General features: G+C 31.8%; 7 protein-coding genes across 8 annotated transcripts; 5 read left to right on the forward strand and 2 right to left on the reverse strand.

Annotated features, from left to right (window-relative positions):
* The first annotated feature begins 218 nt into the window (after positions 1-218).
* On the forward strand, positions 219-1,350 carry mRpL2 (mitochondrial ribosomal protein L2). Its single transcript, XM_070634407.1, has 3 exons — positions 219-378; positions 439-589; positions 648-1,350. The coding sequence occupies exons 1-3, from the start codon at positions 246-248 to the stop codon at positions 1,279-1,281; spliced, it is 918 nt and encodes a 305-aa protein (XP_070490508.1). The 5' UTR covers positions 219-245; the 3' UTR covers positions 1,282-1,350.
* On the reverse strand, positions 1,343-1,717 carry LOC139086493 (coiled-coil domain-containing protein 86). The gene has a single exon (XM_070634957.1). It carries the CDS (start codon positions 1,715-1,717, stop codon positions 1,343-1,345), a length of 375 nt encoding a protein of 124 aa, XP_070491058.1.
* Positions 1,718-1,984: 267 nt separating this feature from the next.
* Positions 1,985-4,329, forward strand: LOC139086287 (zinc finger protein 221). Of its 2 annotated transcripts, none has more exons than XM_070634693.1 (4): positions 1,985-2,278; positions 2,361-3,437; positions 3,516-3,755; positions 3,828-4,329. In XM_070634693.1, exons 1-4 carry the CDS (start codon positions 2,171-2,173, stop codon positions 3,885-3,887), a joined length of 1,485 nt encoding a protein of 494 aa, XP_070490794.1. In that variant the 5' UTR covers positions 1,985-2,170; the 3' UTR covers positions 3,888-4,329. The 2 variants fall into 2 exon arrangements, with proteins under 2 accessions (XP_070490794.1, XP_070490795.1); XM_070634694.1 differs by having other exon boundaries at positions 1,985-2,272.
* A 456-nt stretch (positions 4,330-4,785) lies between these two features.
* LOC139086281 (armadillo repeat-containing protein 2) lies at positions 4,786-8,224 on the forward strand. The gene is made up of 6 exons (XM_070634685.1): positions 4,786-5,102; positions 5,370-5,698; positions 5,788-6,070; positions 6,143-6,291; positions 6,636-7,896; positions 7,962-8,224. The coding sequence occupies exons 1-6, from the start codon at positions 4,904-4,906 to the stop codon at positions 8,168-8,170; spliced, it is 2,430 nt and encodes an 809-aa protein (XP_070490786.1). The 5' UTR covers positions 4,786-4,903; the 3' UTR covers positions 8,171-8,224.
* Positions 8,225-13,704: 5,480 nt separating this feature from the next.
* LOC139086494 (protein gooseberry-neuro-like) lies at positions 13,705-21,417 on the forward strand. The gene is made up of 7 exons (XM_070634958.1): positions 13,705-14,042; positions 15,076-15,291; positions 16,843-16,940; positions 17,486-17,600; positions 20,192-20,380; positions 20,444-20,725; positions 21,176-21,417. The coding sequence occupies exons 1-7, from the start codon at positions 13,967-13,969 to the stop codon at positions 21,415-21,417; spliced, it is 1,218 nt and encodes a 405-aa protein (XP_070491059.1). The 5' UTR covers positions 13,705-13,966.
* Positions 21,418-21,440: 23 nt separating this feature from the next.
* Positions 21,441-23,884, reverse strand: Cog7 (conserved oligomeric Golgi complex subunit 7). The gene is made up of 3 exons (XM_070634686.1): positions 23,835-23,884; positions 23,686-23,775; positions 21,441-23,628 (listed from the first exon to the last, which is right to left on the reverse strand). The coding sequence occupies exons 1-3, from the start codon at positions 23,835-23,837 to the stop codon at positions 21,538-21,540; spliced, it is 2,184 nt and encodes a 727-aa protein (XP_070490787.1). The 5' UTR covers positions 23,838-23,884; the 3' UTR covers positions 21,441-21,537.
* On the forward strand, positions 23,870-25,769 carry LOC139086288 (SAM50-like protein CG7639). The gene is made up of 6 exons (XM_070634695.1): positions 23,870-24,028; positions 24,157-24,204; positions 24,260-24,381; positions 24,456-24,776; positions 24,837-25,507; positions 25,564-25,769. The coding sequence occupies exons 1-6, from the start codon at positions 24,008-24,010 to the stop codon at positions 25,713-25,715; spliced, it is 1,335 nt and encodes a 444-aa protein (XP_070490796.1). The 5' UTR covers positions 23,870-24,007; the 3' UTR covers positions 25,716-25,769.
* The last annotated feature ends 36 nt before the right edge of the window (positions 25,770-25,805 follow it).

Below are 25,805 nucleotides of genomic sequence, written 5' to 3' on the forward strand. Positions count from 1 at the left end.
TTTTTGGTACTAATAGAAATTTTTGTTGATTTCTGAATGAACTCAGTGCCAATAACTTTATGAGCGTTATATTTTAGAAACTTCTTACTAGTTAAGGATGAAGACTTACTTATACCTCAGGTATTAATTAATTTTTGGATGTAAATATTCTCAGGTAGAAGTCATCATCCCTCGACTGCTTGCCCCTTTCGAAATCATGATACAAAAAGTTGTAAGACCCTCTCAAAAATATTCTCCTCGAGAAAATGGGAAGTTTTGTTAAATTATTTAATTCTTCGTTAAATATTATATCCAGACAGTTGACATTACCTGTTTCAAATGGAGTAAATCTCCAGTTTGTGAGGGCACTTCCTCATTTCGTGGATATTCCCAAACCAGGTATGATTTCAGTGATTTTAATTCCGCAACTTTGTTATTCAATAAAATTAAATATTTTAGGTGAAAAACATCGACAATACAGAAGAATAGTCCATTATCCAGAGGATGGAAAGTATACAGTTAAACCTTTAGACAATACGCATTTAGCCGGACGAGATCCAGTAACTGGACGAGTTGTTGCTAAAGGAATCGGCGGTGGAATTAAATTTAAGTGAGTTTTCATGCGATATTTATGTGCTGTAACAAAAATATAAAGTATATTCTTGTAGATATCACTGGATCAAGTTTGAAAGAGACGGTCCAACAGAAGATGTGCCACCAAAAGAAGAGAAAGTCCTTCAAATATTAAAATGTGGATGTAGAACAGCTGATGTTGCTCTCGTCGGAACTGGAAAGGAATTAAAATATATTTTGGCAACAGAAAATATGAAGCCAGGAGATATAATCAAAACATCAAAGTTTATTCCTAGAATTCCTGTAAGAGCTAATGAAGGTGATGCTTATCCACTTGGCGCGCTTCCAGTTGGAACAATTGTCCACAACATTGAAAAATATCCTGGATGCAATAGAAACTTTGTTTTAGCTGCTGGATGTTATGCTACAATCATCAGAAAGTTTGATGATCGTGTTGTCATTTTGATGCCCAATAAGCGTGAAATAGCTCTATTGCAGAAATGTATGGCTACTGTCGGTAGATTATCAAATATTGACCATTCAAAAACACCTATTGGATCACCAAATAGAAATCGTGAATTGGGTAACCGTCCAAGATCCGGTTTATGGCAAAGAAAAAGTGGTAGACATGGACGTAAAATTAAGAGACCACCTCCAATGCTTCTGCAAGGACCTCCAAAAGAGCAAAAAGCAGCACCAATGAAATTAAATATTAATAAAATTTCTTAAAATGTTTATTTCATGAAAATAATTTGTATAGGAAATTCAATAAAATTATATCTTAAGTAAATTAAACAACTTTTGCTTTCAATGTGTCTAAATCTCGTTTCTGGATCTGTCTCAAGTGCTTCTTCTTAATTCTCTTCAACTTTGCTGTATTTTTAATAATTTGAACTGTCTGTGATTTTAATTCATTTTCCTTCTTACGCTGTAAGTTCTCCTCACGTCGTTGCTTCTTTAATTCATTCTGTTGTTTCCTTTCATCCTTGATGGATTTTGACAATTCCTTGACTCGTTTCAGTTCAGCACGAATTTTTAAATGCTGTTCTTTTGATTTCTTTGGAATTGTCCTATGAATCTTCCTGAACTTTTCCTTCGGCGTTTTCCAAAACTTTCCTGACTTTGGCATGCCTCTTACTTCTGTTTTCTCTGTGTTATCTGCCATTATTTAATTAATTTTAAAATTCCACAATGTGTTTACAAAATCAAATTGAGAAGGGAAATCAACTATGCTTTGACTTTTTATTTATATTGCTATTATTTGGATATTTTTTCATTTAAGTATGCCGTTTGTTAATATACATAATATACAGTCATATAAGTTCCAGTTTTGTGCAATTAAACACAGTTTATTCAATAAAATTTTTCAAAATGTAACGGACTAAAAATATTCAAATTCGAGGGGGAGGCAAAAAGTCCAAGAAAAAAAATAACAACAAAAGATTTTTGTTGGAATAATTTATTAATTTTAAGTTTTTTGCATTATCCAGTGATCAAACTAATGTGATTTTGCTGCAGATTTGAAGAATTACCTCAAAATTGTCGCACGATATTAATCCGGTGTTCAAAAACGGCGTAATTTTCGAAATTTCACTTAAAATTAAAAATTTAGTCAAAAATGGAGTTAGAAAAAATCTGTAGATTATGTTTAACTATCAAAAAGGACATGAGAAACCTGTTTACCGAAAACATCATCGGTATGCTTGAGGAGTTTTGCAATGTAAAGGTAAGAATATATTTAAAAATTTAAATCCAGTGCTAATTTTGTGCAATCGTACAATTTTTCTTTTAATTTGCATAATATATAGATTTCAAAGGAAGCTGGATGGCCGAATTTAATCTGTTCCCAATGTGTACATCAAGTGTCTCGATGTCATTCGTTTAAGAAAAGAATCGAAAAGTCAGATGAACAATTAAAGCAGTACATAAAATCATTAACAGTGATAGTAGAAGAGCCGATAATTAAGGAAATAACACAACAAAGAATACCTGAAATGAAAACACAGCAGACTATGCAGCCTCATATTCAAGAGATACAAATTCAAAGGCCTGAACATCAACAGCAGATTCAACAAGCGCATCCTTTAATTATAACTAATTTAAATCCAGCAACGATGTTAAATGGACAACAATTAATTCAAACAGCGAATGGTCAATTTATTCAAGTACAAGGACAATTTGTGCAAGGACCCAATAATACAATACAAATGATTGCCACAAATTCAGCACCACATCCTCAACTCCTACAAATTTCACGTCCCGAACAAGACAATAGATTGACAGAACTTATCGTACAACCTACAGAAATGACAGAACCTCAATTTTATGAGGAAATTCCCGTAGTTTTACAATCAGCGAATGGTCAACAGACAATAGTTAATCTTCCTCATCATCAAGTACAAGCTCTTCAGCAACAAGTTCAACAACAAGTCTCACAAATGCAACAAGTTACCACAAGTAGTTCTGAGCAAGACGAAATTGAAATCCATGAAGTACAAAATTACGATGACGATGAATATGGATGTGATGATTTAGAGGAGGTGATTGAAGACGATACAGAACAAGAAATTGATGCTTCCAGTACAAACACAACTTACTACCTTCAACGTCATCAAAATATTGACGAGAATAGCTCAGAAATGGATCAGGATGTTGAGGAAAAGCAACTGCTTGCAGAATTCTTGTCTCAACATACCGTTTCTGAGAATCCTAATAAGCATGTCTGTAATCTTTGTCAACAAGAATTTAAGCATATGAAGTGGCTCGAGCAGCATATGAAAACAATTCATAGTAATTGGATTAAAGCGAATTGCAAGAAGCAACCTCAGTGTAATATTTGTCATAAAAGTTTTCGAGGGCCTGGAATGCTTAAAATGCATCAAAAGGTAAATTTCTTAAAATATCTAATTAATTTTAATGTTTTGAAATTTACGGAGCAATTTCCTTAATTAATATTTCTATAGACGCACGAACGTGAGAACAAGTTACCGACATGTAGTGTCTGTGGAAAAGAATTTAAATCAAAATCTATACTATATCGACATAGAGCGACTCATTTCGCTGATCAAAAGCCACACATATGCTCGATATGTAATAAAACCTTCAATTCAAACTATCAACTAAATGCTCATGTAGCGCGCCATCAAAAAAATCATCAATGTACTCAATGTGAAAAATGTTTTCCCAGCGCGAGTGACTTAAAGGTAATTAATTAATGTCAACTACATTTGAATTTTAATTATTAATACGAGTTTCTCACAATGTTTTAAAAACAGAATCACATACAGCAAGAACATAACGAAAAGAAGGTAACACTAAATACAAAAACAAGCTAAGTCAATTAACCCCTTTTAAATAAAAAGTTATTGAAGGGAAATGAAGAATTTATATCATCGCCAACAACTATTGGACATAATGGACAGGGTTTGATACTCTAATCTGACAAAAAAAATTTAAAATTGTGTTTAATTTTCAAATTTTGAAAGCTAGGATTCGAACTTATTATTTTCAGAGAAAAACTTTAATGCAATTTCAATGCTTTTATCATCTGTGAATAGATTTTGCAGAATGTTGATCATATTCTTTGAGAATTTAGTTTCAAGATTCATATTTTTATTAAATAAACTAACTAAAAGAGATCAAAGTCACGATTAGTTTATCAACCCCATACAATGATGACATCAGATTGTAATTAGAGGACGTAAGCGAGTGCAATTTAACTTTAACTGGTGTAAAGAAAAAAGAAAGTATAAATAAAATGAAGAAATTGTATATTTAGTTCCAAATTTTTCTTTAAAGAAAAAAAAATGGTCTTTTTGTATTCTTGCTATGAACAATCAGCATAACGATCGTTGTTAATGAATTTATGAATAAATAAAATTAGACTTAATTTCTATGAAGGAAGGAAAAGAAGAGAAAGAACAATGAACAAGTGTAAGAGAATCGGAAATGAAATGGGATCATTCATAGAAAGGTATTTTTCTAGCCGTAAACATGTGTTGCATTCCTTTTCGGTTGTCTTGTAACATCACAACTAAAACAATCCCATCACTATGGTGATGAATTCAACAAACAAATACAAAAGGTATCAGAAGAAGTAATTTTATTCAAAATATAAGTATTAGTATCAAACATGCAGAATAAAGGAACTGTCCCGAAAATTGTTTATAGAAAAACGTCTGCAGAAATAATAAAAGAAGCTCAAAATAGCTTAGTGTCGGGAAATGGAGCTAAGCTTGTATCGACTAAAAGACCCATAACACCAAATGTGAACAACAGACAGCTTTATGGAAATTCTTTTCCTTCGGGTCGACCACCAAGTGCATTTAATTTAAAATATCTGCAGTATGAAATGCGTGCACTTCCGTGTCTTGAGCCAATAAATCAATCACCAACTGGAAGTGAAGTGCAATTGAATACGAATAATACTACAAAAGTTCAAAGATCAAGTTCAATCGGAACAATACATGAATCAGGATTAAAGACAACAAAACTGCCTGCCCTTCTCGAACCACCAAATGCGATTTCATCAGCAACATCCTTAGACGAGTGTGAGTAATTAAATTATTATTCATTTAAAATACCACCGACGAGTAAAAGTTTAGAATTCACTTGAAAAGATCACGCGATGGAACCATTTACCTTCAAAAAAATTTATTCCTTACATTTTATTTACATTCGTTTGCATTGAGACATTCAAAAAATAGAGGATAATCGATAAAGCTCTTTTATTTTTATATGTATTTTTGTCCATTCCAATTTCCTCAACAAAAAAAAAATAACAAAACATAAAAAAGCTCATTCTGAAATATTTTCAGTACGCGATCCGATGCCTTTGTATAACAAAGCTACTTCCCTGTCGCTTCCACCAAGTCGAGGAGGTGATGAACAGAAACAACAAAATCCGCAACATCCATTAAAGCGTAAACAGCCAGTATCATTTGATGAAACTGTTACACCAAATGTTAGTGGAAGTAATAATAAGAATGATGGCATGTTGAACAAGGATTTATCTAAAAATCGATTGATTCGATCTAATGACCTCAATCCGCTTATTCAATCATCAACTGATACACTTTTGGATATGCTAAAGGCTTATGCAGGTATTAAAGAGTGCTCGGACGAAACTCAAGTTCATTTGAATATGGTAATGTATAAACTTGTATCAGAAAATTATATCCAACAAATGTATGTACAGTTGATAATCTAATTGTGACACATTTTCATTTAACATAGATTTTGTTGGAGCTTTATTCACGTGTCAAGGGAACGCAATGTAATAGGGGTGCTATCTTAGGCGTCTTGTATGGACTTGTCGAGTGTAATTCACCTAAAATTTTACTAGCTATCGCTCGTATCGTGTTATCAATGAACAATATCAGCGGAAGTAATCTAACAGGCGCATGCAAACTTGTCTTCAAAGTAGCACGAAATGAGGTAAACGATTCCCTCTTTATTGATTCAGACGTTCCTGAATTATTAGTAGATGCGTTGGGTAGAGTTAATCCAACAGCCGAAGGTAAGGAATGTAATTTCCATAATAATTATGCAATCATTAGAAATTATTTTATTTGTATAAATTACATCAAAGGCGAACCTGAAGCAGCAATTTACGGATATGGCGCAATTCGGTTCTTAGCTACAGCGAATTTGAATACACTGTCCAAGAAAACGGAAAATGTTGAAGGCAAAACTATAAAAATTTCGAAACAAAAGTCACTTGCATATCGACTAGTGAGGGTAAATATTTGTTCCAATGTTCTTTTTTTATTTTATTTTCAAAATTATCCATACAAAATTGTTTTGATTGCACATACATTAATGTAAGAAAAGAACATGTAGTTACATTGATTGATATGAAATTAGGCGCATTATTTTCAAAGTGATCAATAGTCAAAATGAGCCAAATAAGGTATACATTCATAAAAGCACAGCTAAAACTAATAACAAATTTTGTTGATCTTTTTGAACATGCCATAAAATAAACGATGACTAGTCATTCACATAGATAGACAAATTTACAAAACATAAAATCATTTGTTGACAAATTTAAGCTACAAATTATGTTCTTTTTATTTAAATAGCATGGTATAATTCAATTGATGATTGTTCATCTTCAAATAATAAATGAGCACGGATCAACAAACAAATTGTGTGGACAGCCATTGCATGCACTATATCAGTTATCAGGAGCTTTAAGAGTACTTTCGGGTTCGCCTGTATTTGCGCAAATAATTAACATGAAACATTCACGTGCATCGTCAATTGACGAGGAGGACACGCATTTGGAAATAGCTGGGAAACATTTAGTTAGGGCAGCAGAAATTTGTATGGATGAAATTGAAGTTCAAACAAATATAATTAGGACATTAAGTATTTTATCGGAAATAGAAACCTGTTGTGAGAATATGGCCGTAGATGCAGGTCGATTGGGTATATTGTTTGGACCGATTGCTTACAACTATTCATCCACATGCTCACCTGAGAAAGCATTAGGAGTCATATCAAGACTTGGATACATATTAGGAAACATACATGCAAAATATGATGAAGCAAGATTAGACTTCTTCAATAATGATGCAGCTATGGAATATCTACTCAACACCTTAGAATTTTTCTCAAATCAACGTTTTGATATCAAAAATACTAACGGAGATACAGTTATGGATGCTTTAATTAAACTCATAAGAGTTATTGCAAATATGAGTGTTAATGCTGAAGTTGGATATGGTCTTGGTTTAAGGCATCCGCTTGGCGTTGTCTTATTAAACATCTTATTAGAGGCAAAAGAAATTAAAACCGAAGAAGCATTAGAACTGGTTCTTGCAACACTTGCAGCCTTGCATAATCTATCATACTACCAATATAGCACTGAAGATATTAATGTTAATCATCCTGGTAGTATAATTGAGAGAATGAGAGACATAAGTGCAGCACTGTGTCAAATCTTAAGTACAGGTCCGGTTACAGCAAAGTCTGAGGCGGCTCGAGTGTTAGGAAATTTAACAAGAAATTCAACAGCAAGACAGTCATTTTGTACATCTAATGGATTAAAGATTCTCGTTAAATGTCTACAATCAGATGATACGGAACTCGTTACAGCATCATGCGGTGTTCTTGTCAATTTACTTGGCGATTGGGAAAGAAGAGCTTCATTCAAAGAGCTCAATGGAATTAAAATTCTTCGAGAAATTTTACAAAGCGCAGCATACAATGAAGATTGGTTGCTATCGGGGATGTGTTGTCAAGCTTTTTGGAATTTTTTGATCGATAGCAGCAATGTAGTTGAAACACTTGGTGAATCTGAGAGTGATTTATTAGGTGGTGAATTAGCTGAATATTTAGGTATAATTCATATAATATTTATTTGAAAAAAGTTGCATTAAATTTTTGCCAATGATTTATTACAGATGAGGAAAGAATTTTTCAAGGTAATCCGCCCGATCAAATATGGGAGCAATTTGCACAAGTGGCAACTGATCTCCTTGAGCGTCTTCAATCATGCATGAGTATTACAAATTCGCCAATCAATACATCTGACGACGATGAGGATTTAAACCCTAGTCCGATAAAAAATGACTCCTGGGGTGGCAATTATGAAAAATGGGTACAGGATTAAAATAATAAAATCCTTTCTGTTATTTTTGTTCTTTGTTTTAACCTTAAATTACAAATCAACAACACACTTTATGCTAAGGATTTATATTCTATGGCATTGCAAGAGAAAAATAAGAAACTTAATAACTTCAATCATTGAAATGAATTTAATCTGTCTATATGAATGTTATGAATAAAGTAAAAAGATATATACGAAAAAAAAGAAGAATGCTATAAGACTTGATGTATTATAAAAGTAAGACATTGTTTAAGCTTCCTGTCGATTGCAAATCATCAACTTATTCCAACACTATAGTCGATATACCAAACCACATATTCTAAATTGCAAAAAAGATATAAACGTTCGCTCGCTGAATTGAAGCATAAATTGTTTAACAAAATACAGTGAGAAACCACAAAATATATTTACACCCTAAAATATACACACGTAACATCTCAATTTAAATCTTTGAGGTTCTTTCTGTCGACCAATAAAGCTTAAAAACATGTCAAATGAATGACTTAGGAGGTAACTAAATTTATTTTGTGCTTTAGCGATAATTCTCAAATTGCACGTTTCTAATAAATTGGTTTGAGATATAGACGAGGGATTTGGGCAAGGGATGAACACCAATTTGTTTACTAAGTGGTATTGCGCAAGTATTGGACCAGAAGATCATCAAATCTACCAAAATTCGAATCCAAAGAATATACTAAGAATGAAGATCTCAGAAAGAATTCGGAACCAAACAGATGCATCAAGTCCTGTACATATTTTGACAAAAGTCAACTAAAATCTCAATCAAAAGTATTTTATGCTGAATAATTCCAGAAGAATTCTACCACCCAGCCAGTGAATTTCCATAGAAAAATAAAATAATATTCAAAAGAATTACACCAAGAGACGTATGCCTATATATGTATATGCAGCATATATCAGAAAAAAAATGCGAAAATGATGACTGAAAGATTTACGAGATAAGAAGTAAGTGAGAGAGAAGCACAAAAGTTGAGGAATTAAAAAAGCCCATAAAGATCAAAAGAAGCGAATGTGCATTGTGCTAAGGTCAGCATCATAATGCAAAAATTTTTATATTTTTTGGCTCCAATTCGTCTGCAAGTTTTTCAAAAAAAAAAAAATCTGCATTCAATAATGAAAATAAAATAAAAGGTACGTATAGAACATTTCATATGGGTTCGGTTATGAGGCTATCTATTTTAAAATTTTTCATGAATTACGAGCCGTGAAATGCAAGTCGTTCAATAATTCATCCACTAAAAATATAACATTTACTATCTGTAACGAAAGATTTTTTGAATTGTGGGTTGATGTGACTCATTCAAGACTTTGTCGTGATCATATGGTGACTTTTAGACATGCTTTATGCTACTTAATGTACATAAATATTTTTAGTTCGATATAAATTAAGAATTAACCTTTCTATTTATATTCCATGTAATCAAAATATTCGCGTATACTACTCGTATTTTCCTACATATATGGATGTATGAATGATCCTTATGAATTAAAAGAGAATAAAAATGTTTGGCAAACATGAAAAAAAAGCAGAGGAAAACAGAAATGAAGAAAATCATTAATTTATGAATTCTCTTCAACAATATAAAAGATCTCATAATGCACCGGAACTAAAAGCTACACTGGGCCGTTGAAGGTATACACTCATATTTCTTCATTACGATATGATTTTGATTCTACCCTGAAAGGCATATTCAAAATTCTTGCAGAAATGAGGTGGAGATGGAAGCAAGCATGTATTGCAATTCATTTCTCTCATCTTTTACCGCGTCATTGAACTGATAACGAAGAATGAACATATTCTTTTTTGGACTGAGAACATGCAACTGGTAAAGCCACACTCAAAAACTTTCAATGAATTCTATCAATATTGAGGCATCTCTGCCAGTTGTTGTTGGCGATCCTTGACTTTTTGTGTGTATGAAATCATTAAGAAATTAATGGTAACTTATTACATGCAGGCTTTACTTTTATGATCGACAGATAAATTTCATTTTGCGTCAAATCCATATACGAATATATATGGAGCATGCAAACGAAAATAAAAAAGAATCTGCACTAACAGACACTGTGTCTTCACTGATCATAACTGCATATAACAGAAACTGCACAAAAATAAGCAACATTTGGTTATGGTACCAAATCGATTACGTTCTTCTCTCGTGTGATCTGTTTCAACATGAAAGCCTTTGCCGCTCATTTTGCCCGACGGGGATCTCTTGCTGTTTTTTTTTTTGTGTTCATGTATCTCTATACCTCTTCATAAAACGATGATGAAAACATAATGTTTCAGGTGTGTCGAGTGATCGGCTGTGGTAAATATTTTCATGACACATCACATTTTTAGCTGTGCTCCCACAATTCGATATGGAGCAAAATCAAACAAATCTAATCGAAAATTCAATTAAACTATTTTTTTTTTTCTCTTTTTTTCATTCATCGACGCGGGTCGTAGTAATAATGGATTTATAGAGTAAGTCACAGATAAATAAAAAGAAATCAATTTGAATAAGAAAAGAGATTTTCAATTGATTGATTTTTTGTTGTTACAATTCATTGACAAAAGGCTTCCTGAGGAATCCGTTAGACAACAAAAATAGATAAATCATTATGATCATATTCATGACCACATCCAAAAACATTGATGGACCATAGATTCTTACACTTTCTTGATTATTATAATCAAGCATGCTACAGAAGATTAAGTAAGTAAGCAATTTCCGCACAATAATTCAAAAACATAACTACAACAACACATAGCATGTATAGGCGCTCATACATTCATGAAAAAAAAAATGCCCATTGTGAATCATTGACTTCAAATTCCTCTTTCATTCAAGACGAAAAATTTTCATCATGCTCCAAATAGAGAAAATCGGCTCAAATCAAATTTCGTTGATCCGGTCTATGGTCTCTCTAGATTTACGTGTGTGTCTGCCTGCCTGCTTCTTTATAGTCAACGTAAATCTAAATAATGTATATCTGCAATGCGATGATTAATTTCCGTCTAAATGAAAGAACAAAAAGGCTCCAAAAAAGTTTGCTATAGGAACAGCAAAAAAAAAACACAAGAATAAGCCAAAGCAGTAAGAATACTTAATCTCATGAGATGATTCAGGTGGAAAATTAATTACGCTATGGCTCATTTTCATGAAACTGCTTGAAATCTGGTTCACATGGAGGATTAAATGCTTTCGATGGATGATCAATTGGACAAAACCATAGTTCCCATAATTTTAAAAGATCAATTGCTCGCCATTCATCAAAATGAAAACAAGAACTTGATCTCATGCGGATTGACTTGCATCATATTTTGTTATTTCTCTTCGTAGCGCCTTTAATAAAAACAAATAAAAATTCCATTCGAATAAAGTGCGCAGACTAATTAATTCCTCCTCTTTTACTACCTTCTCTCTTTATATTTACTCATGTTAATATTATGATGTGATGCTGGAATTCAGTTAGAAAATTGATTGCCACCAATTAATAATAATAAAAATCAGATCCCATCCTCATCATTGTATAATTTTTCTTTACTTCTCCTCTCATTCTATCCTCTCCAGTTCCTCTTCTTATTCTCCTTCGTCTTCGTTCTGGCTTTTGTTTTATCCACCTCTTTTCTCAGCTTCTACAATAAGATTTAAAGTTAGAAAGGTCTAATTAAATCAATCTTAGAAAAGCGCACTAAAAGTTAGTGAAATTCCGATGTAAAATTCCTAACTATTAGGACTGAACAAATTGGTAGTTTTGTGTGACGAAATTGTGATAATAAGGAGAATGCTGCTGTTCATTTATAAATTATGAATGGATCTATTGTGTCTGTCATGAGAATTTTGGAGATAATAAAAGGGGTAATATAGGAAGTAAGCATTATGTAAATATAGATTTTTTGAAGTTGTATAACTTTAATTAGTTAAGGATTTTTGTAATAGTTTATGATCTTTTGGAAATCCAAGATGATGATTAGCAGATGAGTACGACAATCCCAAACTCTCAAAAATCTTGATCTTAAATAGATAATTACAAACATTTCTAGCAAAAAACTAGCTATTTGTAGGTTAGAAAACTAATTGACAACAATCCGTATCCTATGTGTCTAGACTGTGAACTAGATGTCCTTTCCATATCTACTATTCAAAATTAGGTCATGAAGTTCAATTTTTGATCAAAAATTCAAGAAAATGTTCTAAAAAAATTAATTAAAATTGTAATTAAAAGTCCATTGTGTAACTATGTCTAAATTACCTGCATTTCATTGATTTTAATGCCATTTAAATTTCTTATTTAATTTTCACAATTTGATATGAAAATCGAGCAATTTCCGTTTTTCTGAACAATTTCGAAAACTGTTTTGACAATGAATTATTAATTAAATTTTTTAGTATCTACCTAACAGTAATAAAAAAGTTTTATGGTCAATTTAAAAATGTAAAGACAAAAAATTAAGCACCCAAATTGCATAGCACGTTAAAGTTACTTGTGTTAATTATTTTACATTCACTTATCTCTTCTTACCTTATCCGTAAAAATGTTGTCATATATTGGCTTATGTCACAAGCAAACCTTAATAGTCCTCTTCATATTTATTTTCAAAAACCGCACAGACATTGTAGACATAAAAACCAACATTACAACACATAAAATAACAGGCTAAAAAATCCCCAAAGATCTCAGCTTAACTCATCTCATCAAACGATATATTTTTTTTCCCAAAATGAATCAAAAAAGTCGAAGAGTAAAAATTTGATCTCGCCATTCATCATTGCAGCATTTTCTTCTCTTGCTCTCATCTATCGACTGCTATAGTCTATAAGAATATCTTTTTTTTTCTATTTTGATTATTTTTTTTACGTTGGTTCCTTATGATTCAACAAAAATTGTAAATGACCAGCGATTATTCATCAAGCAACCTTTTCCTCTTAAGTAAATTAAATGTAGAGCTAATTAGTCGTACATCAATGTAAACTATTTTTCTGCTCCATTCTTGGATTAACGCCAATTAATCAATGCATAGAGAAGAAAAAGCCCTTTTTTTACTTTTTATTAAACACCATGGGAACTTTTTTAACTTTACTTCTTTCTCCTATAATTCATTATTACTTACTCTCTTTTGTTTTAATAGAGGATTCACGCATATAATATAAATATAAATACAATTTTTATTATCAATGGATCGTTTACTTAAAGTATAATATATTGTATTATCATTAAAAAAATATGTACACAATTTTTTTTTTATGTGCCTAAGGCGGAGTTTAACTTTTTTTCAACAACAACACTTCTTCTTGATCACTCTACTGATCATGTATCACTTATGTTAGAGTGAGGCAGACATAGTCACATCTCATTCAAATCTTCTCTCCATCTCATTCGTATCCACAGACTGAATTGAATGATTTTCAATTGGACATGAGTTCTCTATATTGTGCCGGTTTTGAGACCCTTTAACTGTGTAAACCAATCTGTGCACAGTTTATTGTTAGATTTCATTGAGATCGGCACGCGACGCGGAACGGAAAGAAGTTAAAAAATTGTGGAATAAGAATATTTATTTTTTTTTTAATATACTTTTGTGAATCATTAGATTCGCTTCTATAACAGAACTGTCGTGTGTTATATCCCACGCAAAATTCTTGTGATTATTTCTCATGCAAATAAGGAATATTGTACAAAAAAAGAGAAAAAAAAGAAAAATATACAAAGGAATACTATTTAATTAAAATTAATATATTTTATACCTATTATTAAGTGTGAACAAAGTGATAAGAGTGAATAGAAATTATGGATATATCAGGATCAATAAGCAATAGTAGCTCTCTCAACATGCGACCTCTCTTTGCTGGATATCCATTTCAAGGTATCATCTATCAAGATTCCTTTCAAGGTCCTAACAAATATGATTAAAACATGATCTAGGCGGCACATTACCGTCGTCAGATTACCGCTACGTCACTGTGCTTATAACAATGATTAAGAGGAAGTAGCGAGGATCTGACGGTTAAAAATAGAAGGTTGTCGCCATATGTCACTCGGATGAATTAGATTAACTTACCGACAGAATTGAAATTAATTCTAGTCAATGTTGTCAACTTTTCCTTTAAATTAACACCAAATGTCATCCATACTATAAAGAATAGGATGTAAATTTGATCAGATTGCCTCTAGAATCTCAAACTTGCATTCCCAATAATGATATTTCAATGTCAGGCGCCAAAAATATACTAAATTACACTTCAAAGTCAAAAGCGATCAGTATCTATTAACCAGCACCAAAGAAATCAATCAATTGCCCAAAAGAAATCTTGAAAAATGCATCAAATGCCATATGCACCATAACTAATACGAGACCGTTGATTTAAAAATTTGTGACTTTTAATTTTTTTGTTCCTCACTCTCTAAAATGCAACTGGCAAGGGAAATAGTTTCAATTTTTCACGCCATTCCAAAAAAAAGTTTTTATGTATGTATACACATACGCACAATACTATTTCCCAGACGCTCGTCGAGTGAACAAAACTCAACCCCTGTTCCAATAATTGAAACCAATTTACAACCTTTAAATAGCTGCTACTAGTGAAATATGGATCTAAAATTTCTGAATGCATCAAAAGATCCAGAACGAATCAATTTCATTGGCTAAGAATTTCCACGCATTTTTATATACATATGAGTCCCTTCTATTCTGTATTTATAAATCGGGGGTTACATTATTTGTTGTTGTCGTCTCATTGATGATGATGATGCAGCTGGTAGTCAAGTCAGCTGCCAAAGAATCTTTCTCTTACTGTTATTATCTTAATATTTTATTTATGACAAATAAAAAAAGTTTAATTAAAAATTTATTTGGCAATATAATCTTATATTTGAATATCAAAATGTGATAATTCTAGGACAGGGTCGTGTGAATCAATTAGGCGGTGTTTTTATAAATGGAAGGCCACTTCCAAATCATATACGATTAAAAATCGTTGAAATGGCAGCTAGCGGAGTTCGGCCCTGTGTAATATCTAGACAACTTCGAGTATCTCATGGATGTGTATCAAAAATATTAAATAGATATCAAGAAACCGGGAGTATTCGACCCGGCGTGATTGGTGGAAGTAAACGTAAGTTAAATGTGACTTTTGGGGTGGAGAATTCATGATATGGCTTAGATGTATTCAAAATCATGCAAATTAATGTGGAAAAGTCGATGAATTTTAAGTAAGGTAAAGTTTTTAAATTTTAGGTTAGAATTGAATATCCTTTGATAAGAAACAAAATACTTGATTGCTTGTCATTGAAAAACGTAAAATGGCTCATTTGACTATTTATACTTATGATATCAAAAAATATTTAGCCAAAACTAAAGTCGTAACTCGATTTCATATAAAATTCAATCCCTGATCAAATTGATTCTATTTAGAATCCAAAAATTGGATAAACAGTCATGCTCCTTAAGATAAGACTTCCTCACTTGTTCACTCATTGTTGTCACTTGCATTTTTGTATTCCAGTTAAATTAGACCGTAAAAAATCCAGATGGAAATATTAACTAAACAATTTACAGAACATTTGATTTTGTGCTCTATTAAAATCCAATTCATTAAGGTTAAGCTAGCAAGCTTCCAGGAAATACCATTTAAATTTTAATACCTCTAAATGAACGGATATCTCGTTAATAAAGATATTCTTCCTCCTAATTTTGAATTGGATTGAAAAATTGAACTATATGGATTTTTGAATTAAGTTGTTAGATTCGTGAAATGGCTGTTACGAATTTTAGAATCAATTAGTTTCTGACTTACTGTATCTAATTTAAAAGTGTACTGTATATTTTAGAGTTTTGTTCTACTCATTATGCAAAAACAATTTTCTGGTTCCTCAATTCAATATTTGCTATTGATTCGCATGCAAATTAAGCATCAACAAATAATTATAGACAGAAGTGCGATTGAAATTATTAAACAGAATTTACAATTGCGAAAAGTAAACACTATAAATCAATAAATCGTTTGATCAGGTTGTTCAAACTTAATAAATTTATTTCTACAGTAGCCTGCAGCTTAATTGATCAGGTTGAAGTTATAAAGGAAATATTTTTTGAGTAAACGGATTATTATTGTTCGAGGTACAAAATGACTTCTCATGGTAATTTAGAATTATTTTTTTAAGATAAAAAAATGGCTTAATTACTTATTTTGAGGAATTACTTAAATTATTAGGATGTACAAGTACTTAAATTTAATCTTTAAAATTCTGATGTTATTGATTTTAAAATTAACTTTTTCAACCCGAAACATTTTATTTTCATTATCCGTATGTCCTGTTACAGCTACATAACTAATTAAATCTACTTCCAATTAATAAACCGCACTCGAAATTTCGAACTTTCAAACCAATTTTTTTAAAAAAAAAATTAACTTTTAATCTCTAATGTTCGTTCATTGACAGCAATCAAAATATATCACTTTTAAAAGATCAATCATAAAAATCTATTGAAAATTAAATTCACAAGAAATCGACAGACTTGATAAAATATTTACGCTACTTAGATGGGATTTGTTAATTACTTAAGCTAAATACGTTTTTGAATACATCTAAAATTCATACCATGAATTTATGATAATAATCTCATAAAAAGTTTGAATATCATTAAACCATAGAAAACATTACAGCACGTGTTGCAACGCCTGAGATAGAAAATCGGATAGAGGATATGAAAAAGGAAAATCCGGGAATATTCAGTTGGGAAATTAGAGAAAGACTGATAAAGGTGTGTAAATGTTTTGAAATAATACATGAGTATTGGGACTTAATAGAACCTCTTAAATTGATACGACACAGCACACAATAAAATTATTTCCAGCTCTTATTGATTGTTTGTTAAGTACCATTGAGAGTTATGTTTGTGAATAAAGATTGATATATACATTTATCCAAGAATTCGATCACATAAAGATTAGTAACTAATTAAAGTAATGCAAAATCTAGAGTTCAAATCTCAAAAATCAAGAAAAATATGGGTCTAGTTATTGATGTTGCTTTTTTGTCTAAATTTTAATAATTTTTTTTTAATTTTACTTTAAAAATTAGTTTTATATCAATCCATAAGAGTACAGCTCTCAATCTTTTACTTAATAAATCTTTCAATAATAAATAAAAAAGTCCAATCAATCAATTTAAGAGGCATATTTGCTGTCAAAATGAGAGACTAAAGAAATGCTCTTGTGCTCTTAATTGACGAATTTAACTTTATATTAATAATATGACAAAACTCCTTCAACAATATAATAAAAATGAATTTTATAAATAATGCAGGAAGGCGTTGTAGATCCACCATCAGTTTCATCAATATCGAGATTACTTCGTGGAGGCATTGGAATCGATAGAAAAGATGATCGAAAGGACTACTCTATTCATGGAATTCTGGGTGGTAAGTAATCATATAAAATACTTAAAAGAATCTATTAGTGGATTGTACTCAGTACAATAATACCATTGTTGATTTTTGTCTGATGATGTCACATCATATGAAATTAAGAAACTTACTGAAACTGAGAAAAGCTGACAGTTTACACGTCCTTCAAAGAATTCCTTTTCAATCTGACACTTTCAGAATATCACCGACGCGTCGGTGATATTCAACAGTATTAATTTATCATTGCAATAGGATTGCGCTTCATAATACATGCTAATTTCCAACAACATGCTTTCATTAATGTGCTTAAATATGGAAAACATATTTATGATCAATTAATGTTTTCTTGTTTGCTAGTTTCTTTTTTGTTTATGTGACCACTCACGCTGTTCAGCCTCCCAAAAACTAGCTAATTAATTAATTGATTATAATCATCAAGAAGAAAGAGAAATGAGATAATCTATGCATTTTTTTTGTGGTAGTCACAAAAACGATAAAGGAACCTGTGAACAAATTGCTCGTCTTTTAATTCCATTCATTTGATGTTTTGTTATGTGTCAACGTTTTTGTTATTCACAGTTTGCCTTCACACATCGCATTCCTTTTTCGGCTTCGTTTGATGATCATTCTGTTGATACAGGGAAGGATCGGAGTCAAAGAAAGAGAAGGAAAAAGAATTATAATATTAAATATCACACATCTTTCGTGTTCAAATTAATATTTTTTCATATTCATCATTTATTTTTTTATAAATAAAGAATAAAAATGTAAATTTAAGAAGCAGCCCTGCTTGTTCAAAAATTCCATCCTTCTCTTTCACACTACGCTCACATATTTTTGAAATGGGAATAATTTCTTGCACAAAAGGGATTTGCATATGAAACAGTATTAATCACAATTCGGCGATGCTTATGAATGGACATATTCAGGTTCATAAACACCAACAACGGTCTTATATATAGTCATTTTTGGACTTACATGCGGTCTCATCAAAGGGCAATTAAGGCTATACTCTTTATGAATTCTTACTGTATGTGTGAATGGATATGTTCCTTAATATTATAACTTCCACGTGGTAATCCGAAGAAAAAGAAGAAAACTTTTCTGCTGCTTGCTGTCACGCAGTCTGATATGAAAAGCAAGCAAGTCTCACACTTGACGTTAAATATTATAATAATTCAGTTCCTTTGAGCATAATTCAAAATAAATGTTGAATTCGTACACAAAAAAATAAATTAATTAAAACTGCAAAATCATTTTGATTAGCAATATTTTTGTTGAAAATGTTTACTTTGATCTGTTCATATTGACAAATTTATGAGCAATTCTATTGAGCTGCAAATAGAAAATGTTATTTAAATGTCAAATAATGATTCTTACCATTTTGAGATGTTTATTTGTCAACGTCTGACAGAAAAATTAGCAAAAACCTTGAATTTCGTAGGAAATCAAAATAATGATGCAAATACAAAATGAAATGATGCAGAAACAAAATCAAATGATGCAAAATCATTTAAAATTACACAAATCGTTGAATATCAAATTAGAAGAACCCCGAGAAATCCTCAAATCATGATCTGATTTTATTACAAGCTACCAGACTAATAAATGCAGATTATAATGAGAATGTCTATCTTTTCTTTTTTTGCAAATCGATAGAACCTCACTTCACAGTAACCCACTGCGCGAGGACTTCTTAATTCATTTCATTTTTAGTCTCCCGTGCTCAGTGTATCCCAAAATTAGACGTTTTAGCATCAGAGAAACAGAAAGATTAAAAAAATAAATTAATCCGACAGATGATTTATTTTGTATAGTTCTAAAAAATCTTAAAATAAAAGAAATGAGAAGTCTCGCATCATAAAACGTCCTTGATAATATTTTTTTGTAGCTACGAGAAAGGTAGTGGCAATAAAAGGAAATATTTCTGTTGAATGAACAGATATTTTATGATAACAGTAGCAATATTGCATATATAGGCATTTTAAAGAGTGTTAAAAGAATTGATTTATTTATTTAGGAGCTTATTTATTTTTAACACTTTTTAATTAACGCCTGCTTTTTTTCGGCTATTTTCTATTGATAATGAGAAGAAAGAAATGTTAGGGAACAAATCAACTAACCAACCACACACATTTCTATAGTATTTCATTTGAAGAATATCTCAAAAGGTGTGAAAATCTAATTAAGTCGCATCTCTTTCGGTATGGAATAAGAAGCTGAGATCTATTAGCATAAATTATGATTGTTTATGATGATTATTTTCTCACCTCTCTCTCGCCTTGCGTTTATGCCTTTTTTTTTTTTTTTGTTCATTCTTTCTCTTTCGATTCATCCTCCCTTCTCTGTTAACCGGCGAAATTAGATGATGAAAAAAAAGAGACTTGCATTTCGGAAACTTCTTTCATCTTTAACATTTTTATGACTCTTTTGCTTTGTTTCTTCGGTGGGATATAAAATGTTATGAGAAATGATCAAGTCAAGAACTTGCCACACATAAATGAAAAGGAAGAATGGGAAGAATATTTTAACAAATTAAAAAGCGATCTTCATTTAAAAGATTTATTGATAACTTTTATACTCTTTATTACATAAAATATCTATAGGAAGAGGCTCAGACTCCGATAGCGAAACTGAATCAGAACCCGGTATTGTGCTTAAAAGAAAGCAAAGACGATCAAGAACAACTTTTTCGGGTGATCAACTTGAAGCATTAGAAAAGGCATTTGCAAGGACTCAATATCCTGATGTGTATACGAGAGAAGAATTAGCTCAAGGAACTGGGCTTACTGAAGGTAAAATTTCTTACTTCCTTTTATAATCATGTACTTAACTAATGAAAATTCTCTTTAAAATAGCTCGAATCCAAGTATGGTTCTCAAACCGCCGGGCTAGATTACGAAAGCATTCAGGAACTACCAACATGGGTCCACCTCTTAGCACAATTTCACAATATCATCATCATAGCTCATCAATGCCGAATGAATCATATCCAATGATGAACGGTTACGAATTTCTCAATTCTTCAGGACATCAAAGTTCCTTCCCATCTTCAACACTTGGAAGCTTTCAACATACTCCTTTCAGCAATCAAACTCAAAACTTTAACTCGAATGCAATGCATTTTAATCAAAATCAGGGTAAGTAATTTAAACTTTAAACTTTGTATCATGCTATAAACGACTTACTGCTATCCTCGTACATCAAAGCTTCTAGTAGCCTTTTATTTGGTAATTTTCTAATGTTGTTTTGAGGTTATGTTTTGAAATTTTGTGAATTTATCAATTTAGAGTGAATTCTGCAACGTTTTGAGTTTTCTCCATACTGTTCCTATTTGATTTAATTTATTGAAGACTTCCTATTAGTTAGTAACTAATTTTTATTCTGAGAAACTCAAAATTGACGTAAACTTAACATTTTAAATTGTTACAAATATTTATAAAACATTGCATAGCAACCATTGCAAATAAAATGCATGAAAATTTAAAAGAACCAAAAGAAGGCATAAAGAAACTCTCCACTTATTTCCATTCCCAACTTCTCCCTCAAATAACATACAATTTTATTTAAATTATATGTATTATCCACAGATTATTCATCAAAGCATTTAACTGAACCACAAGATGCAATTATCTCAAAACCATCAATAAGTCCCACATCATCTTCGCACGTAATTTCGTCGGAAGCACCGTACGCAAAGCATCATATCGAAACGACGGCCAACAGTTGGCCAACACAAAGCTACCAATCACAACAGTACTCATTACCAACGAATGTTCCATTAGATTATCATCAATCTTATACAAACTCAACAAGCAAATATTGGTCTTAAGAAAATGAAAAAAGAGACATAAATAAATTTTTTTTAAATATACTTTATACTTTTTTTTTACAACAATTGAATATATTGTGTTTCTTATTTACGTTCATAATACATTAATTATATCTTCCTTCATTGTGATTCATCGGAAATGTTAATATTCCTCATTTGTCTTATGGCTGCTATTAATTTATGATCAGCGCCAGTATTTACAGAACGATAATTTTGTGGTTTAACTTTAAGTAATTGAGCAATATGCTTCAATTGACTTGAGAGCACCAACCCAAGTTCTTCCAATACATTCTCAAGATACTCAATATCTGTGGCCAATTGTTTTGCCTCACCGTCACCGATCGAATTAATTTGTTTGATTTTACTTTGATACAATAAGCAAGTCTCATCCGCAATTATGGACAATAGAACATCAGCACTAGGAATATTTTCTTTGTAATTTTCATCACTCATTTCTAAAGCAATTTTTAATGGTTTCGATGGATGAAGAAGTAACGGTTCCAAATGTTGTGGTAAAGTCAATAAAAATTGGCCAATTTCCGTTATGTAGCTTAATGGTGACAAACTGAAATCAGGCAAATCTGGAGATGATGATGATGAATTTGAATCGCTGATTTCCAATGACTTAAAGTAAGTATCAATCGGAACAAAGACATTACGCAGCATCATTTCATGGGATTCTTTAGCAACTGTCTCAATTGGATTTAATAAATTTTCAAATATTATCAGTTGTTTTAGTTCATTAGACAAAAGGCGTGAAACGTATTTGGAAAAGTCATTAATGTCACGTTGACCAACAATCTTGTAGCAAAACTCTTCCTTTGCATTAATTTGCTTTGATTTGGCCAGAATTAACTTTCTAATTTTATCTTCTACTTCATCAAGTTTTGACTTAAAGATTCCGACATTTTGGAGCAAGGAAATACAGATTTGCAGTAAGTTCCAATCTTGTTGGTCTGAGCGACTTGCATCTAATTGAAGCTGAGCTTTCTTAAACTTTTCTAGATATTTCGTCTTGAAAAATGTATTAAGGATGTATATTATGGATATTATTGCACAATCTTGTGTTATTGAACTTTGACGATCGATAGATTGGTGAACCCATTCGAAAACTTTAGATATAGAATTTTCCAAGCATCTAACTGTTTCACTTCCGTTCGTCTGCATTATTTTCAGAGTCTCAAAATCGGAATCAAGATTCGATTGCTCCAATGTTGAATAAGTTACAATAAAGATATTAAAGTAGTTAAATATGGAATGTGATAAGGATGTCAATTTCTCATTTGGTACTGTAACTCCGGAATCTTCAATCTTTTCAAGAATCGCAGCCGAGAATTTAACATTTGATTGTGAAACTTCTAGCAACAGTTCCATTTTCTCATTAATCCTTTTCAGATAGCTACTTATTATGGATTCTCTCGATGGATGCAAGGACATAAGAGTCTCAGAAATTATTGAAACTGTCTCAACAACTCCGTCACAGGAAAATACTTCTCGATACCATCTAACATGTTTACTCCAATTGGTCAAAAATACCTCATAAAAATCTGATAAGAATCTAGGATTGTCTGAATTTTCAACCCCGCCACTAATTTCTATCCAGCTTCTTCTAAAGTTCTCTTGCTGAATTGTGGCATAATAGTTTTTCATTTGAGACAATCGCTCTATCTTACGGAACATTTCAACGAATCTCAGAGACTCTTGAATATTTCCTTCTTTTAAGACTCTTACTACGTCACTAGTTATTGTAGCTTCAAGTCTATTCTTAAATTCTTCCAATTTTAATTCACGGTCAGATTCGCCTGCTAATCCTTTTTGAGCTTCATATGACTTTTGTAATGCATGCAATTTTTCACAAGCGAGAGCTAAATCCTTTGGCTCACTCAAATCTTCCAGTAAGCCTTCAAGCTCAGACGTAAGCTTTGAGAATGAGTCATTTTGTTCCAAAAAGTTTTTAGCAGCTTCCAATTTAGTCTTCAAATTATCAAGTCTCTCTAAATTTGCCATACTGAAAGCTGTTTCTGTCTTTGAGATGTCCTTCTCTAGGTCATTCATTTTAGCCTTCAGTGTCACTGCTTGTTGCTTTAATCTTTTCGTCTCATTCGCCAAAATAGGCATACAGCTTACAATATTCGTAGATATTGTGTCAATTTCTGTGTTTGCATCGTGAACACTCTGTTGGAGTTTTGAAACTATCTCATCTACTTTCGTCTGTGGAGAATTAATGAATTAAGATCCAGCAAATATTGATTTCGTGGCCAAACTCACCTCTTTTTCATTTTTCTGTAAATCCTTCAATACTGAATTAATCCATTCGATCTCATCGAAGTCATTGTCACTAGAGAACGCCGAAAAGTCCTGTTGAATAAGAGATAATTAGTGATTTACTTAATTATCAAAATAATTCCAATACTTGCCATTTTTTTCAAAACAAAACAATATTTTCGGTAACAAGTGCATGCCCCGCTGAAATGTGAAAATTGTTAAAATTAAAATTTCTAAGCATTTTTCCAGCATAATTAAGCATAATCGGCTGTAATTATCTTTTATCCAATTTAAACTATTGATTGATACGATTTTCAATGTAAATATGGGCGCCGGAAAGTCAAAGGTAAGGCATAAATCAATTCAGAAGTTGTTAGATAACATTTATTTTCATATTTTCGTCATCCTTAAAAAATTGTGAAAGCTTAGTTAAATATTTTTGGAGATACTATATGATCTATCGTTTAATTATAGGAATCAAATACAAAAAGCTCAGCATCTGTGGATTTTACACGGTTCAAGGTGAGATAATTCAAGATACAGTAGTAAAACTGTGCATTAATATTTCCATAAATAGGCTCGAGTTGCAAAAATTAATATTAATGGACTGGATAGGACGAAAGATGATTATGTGCAACGTGCATGTAAGAAGCTGTTCTCAGCTAACACTTTCCAAGATGTTCTTTTGGAAACAAATCAGTAAGTCATACCCTGCACCTTTAAATTGAGCACAATTGCATGTTATAAATATTTCTGCATGATTTTATTTTTAGTGCATACGAAAATCTTATAGAACTAGGGATTTACAAGAACTTGAAAGCTTTTATTGATACTGATAAGTCACCGAATGCGTCACAGAATGGCTATGTCGTGTCATTTGATGGTGAAGAATTAACGAGGATAACTGGTACGATTGGAACTGAAATCGGCCAAAATGATGGAGCACTTACAGCTGAATTGGTGTCACCAAACATTTTTGGACGTGGTGAACGATTGAGTATTAATTATAGCTACAGTTACATCAAGGCAACTGAAATGAATCTAAAGTTTCTCAAGCCATTCTATCATACAGAATTCGGTGATTACAAACCAGAGTAAGTTGATGTTATATCCAGTTATAACTTGATTGACAATTTGAACTTATTTATTTTCAGGACATCGTTAACAATTTTCCGTCATTCAAATGTATTTCCTTGGTCACGCTTCAAGTCAGATCATTCAGGCTTTGTGCTGGACTTTTCTTTCCTTATGCCATTATCAATAACTCACAGTTTCCAATATGAATGCGGTATGAAGGAAATATTTGCAAGCAATAAGCAAACACCGTTCTTCATTCGTCAAGAATGTGGTCCAAGATTGGCATCAATATTTCGTCACATTGGAGCATTTGATACTCGAGATGATCGCGTATTTCCAAATCAAGGCATTTATGTACGTACTACAAGTGAACTTATTGGCGATAAACTATCAAATTACGGTGCTGTCAAGTGCGATTCTCATGTTGAAATGAATGTACCTTTATTCGCCGGCATGTCATTGCAATTGTGTGGACGTATTGGAAAATTGTTTGAAAATCAACGAGTTATGAAGCCACTTCCAATTGATAGCCTTTTCTTCCTCGGTGGTCCACTTTCCTTGCGTGGTTTTGATCCAGCGGGAGCTACACCTTCACAAGAAGGTTTACCGAAAGGAAGTCGCGTTTATTGGGCAACTGGATTGCATTTATGGGCACCGCTACCTTTTAGTCGTTATTTCGGTGATTTTGGTGATCTCTTCCGTACTCACTTCTTTTATAATTTCGGAAACTGTGACACATTATCACTAGGTATTTATGATTATATTTGACATTGAAACATGATTTTAATCTAGTTCCGTTTGTAGATAATTTGAGAATAGCTGCCGGCGTGGGACTTGCATTTCGAATTGGTGGACGTGCACGCATTGAGTTTAATTATTGCTATCCACTGAGGAAACAGAAAAATGATAGAGTTAGACCAGCTTTTCAATTTGGCATTGGATATGAGTTTTTGTAAAAATTCTGTTCATTATAAAGAGAATAAATTGTTAAAGCTTAAAATTTCATAGAATTATGCTTAACGGTTATTAAACATTTGAAAATTTTC

The sequence above is a fragment of the Chironomus tepperi genome, unplaced genomic scaffold (assembly GCF_022539635.2).
Source record: "Chironomus tepperi strain 1889 unplaced genomic scaffold, CSIRO-AGI_Ctep_v1 contig_85, whole genome shotgun sequence".
NCBI classification, from domain to species: domain Eukaryota; kingdom Metazoa; phylum Arthropoda; class Insecta; order Diptera; family Chironomidae; genus Chironomus; species Chironomus tepperi.

Bases quoted from the DNA above. Each gene is read 5' to 3' on its own strand.
- LOC139086281 (XM_070634685.1), top strand. From the start codon at position 4,904: ATGCGTGCACTTCCGTGTCTTGAGCCAATAAATCAATCACCAACTGGA. The intron at 6,071-6,142 runs GTAAGGAATGTA...ATTACATCAAAG, and splicing joins AGTTAATCCAACAGCCGAAG to GCGAACCTGAAGCAGCAATT. The intron at 7,897-7,961 runs GTATAATTCATA...GATTTATTACAG, and splicing joins TGAATTAGCTGAATATTTAG to ATGAGGAAAGAATTTTTCAA.
- Cog7 (XM_070634686.1), bottom strand. The intron at 23,629-23,685 runs GTGAGTTTGGCC...AATTCTCCACAG, and splicing joins TACAGAAAAATGAAAAAGAG to ACGAAAGTAGATGAGATAGT.
- LOC139086494 (XM_070634958.1), top strand. From the start codon at position 13,967: ATGGATATATCAGGATCAATAAGCAATAGTAGCTCTCTCAACATGCGA. The intron at 15,292-16,842 runs GTAAGTTAAATG...AAAACATTACAG, and splicing joins CGTGATTGGTGGAAGTAAAC to CACGTGTTGCAACGCCTGAG. The intron at 20,381-20,443 runs GTAAAATTTCTT...TCTTTAAAATAG, and splicing joins AGGAACTGGGCTTACTGAAG to CTCGAATCCAAGTATGGTTC.
- LOC139086493 (XM_070634957.1), bottom strand. From the start codon at position 1,717: ATGGCAGATAACACAGAGAAAACAGAAGTAAGAGGCATGCCAAAGTCA.
- LOC139086287 (XM_070634693.1), top strand. From the start codon at position 2,171: ATGGAGTTAGAAAAAATCTGTAGATTATGTTTAACTATCAAAAAGGAC. The intron at 3,438-3,515 runs GTAAATTTCTTA...ATATTTCTATAG, and splicing joins TGCTTAAAATGCATCAAAAG to ACGCACGAACGTGAGAACAA. The intron at 3,756-3,827 runs GTAATTAATTAA...TTTTAAAAACAG, and splicing joins CCAGCGCGAGTGACTTAAAG to AATCACATACAGCAAGAACA.
- mRpL2 (XM_070634407.1), top strand. From the start codon at position 246: ATGGGAAGTTTTGTTAAATTATTTAATTCTTCGTTAAATATTATATCC. The intron at 379-438 runs GTATGATTTCAG...TAAATATTTTAG, and splicing joins CGTGGATATTCCCAAACCAG to GTGAAAAACATCGACAATAC. The intron at 590-647 runs GTGAGTTTTCAT...ATATTCTTGTAG, and splicing joins GGCGGTGGAATTAAATTTAA to ATATCACTGGATCAAGTTTG.
- LOC139086288 (XM_070634695.1), top strand. From the start codon at position 24,008: ATGGGCGCCGGAAAGTCAAAG. The intron at 24,029-24,156 runs GTAAGGCATAAA...GTTTAATTATAG, and splicing joins TGGGCGCCGGAAAGTCAAAG to GAATCAAATACAAAAAGCTC. The intron at 24,205-24,259 runs GTGAGATAATTC...TTCCATAAATAG, and splicing joins TGGATTTTACACGGTTCAAG to GCTCGAGTTGCAAAAATTAA.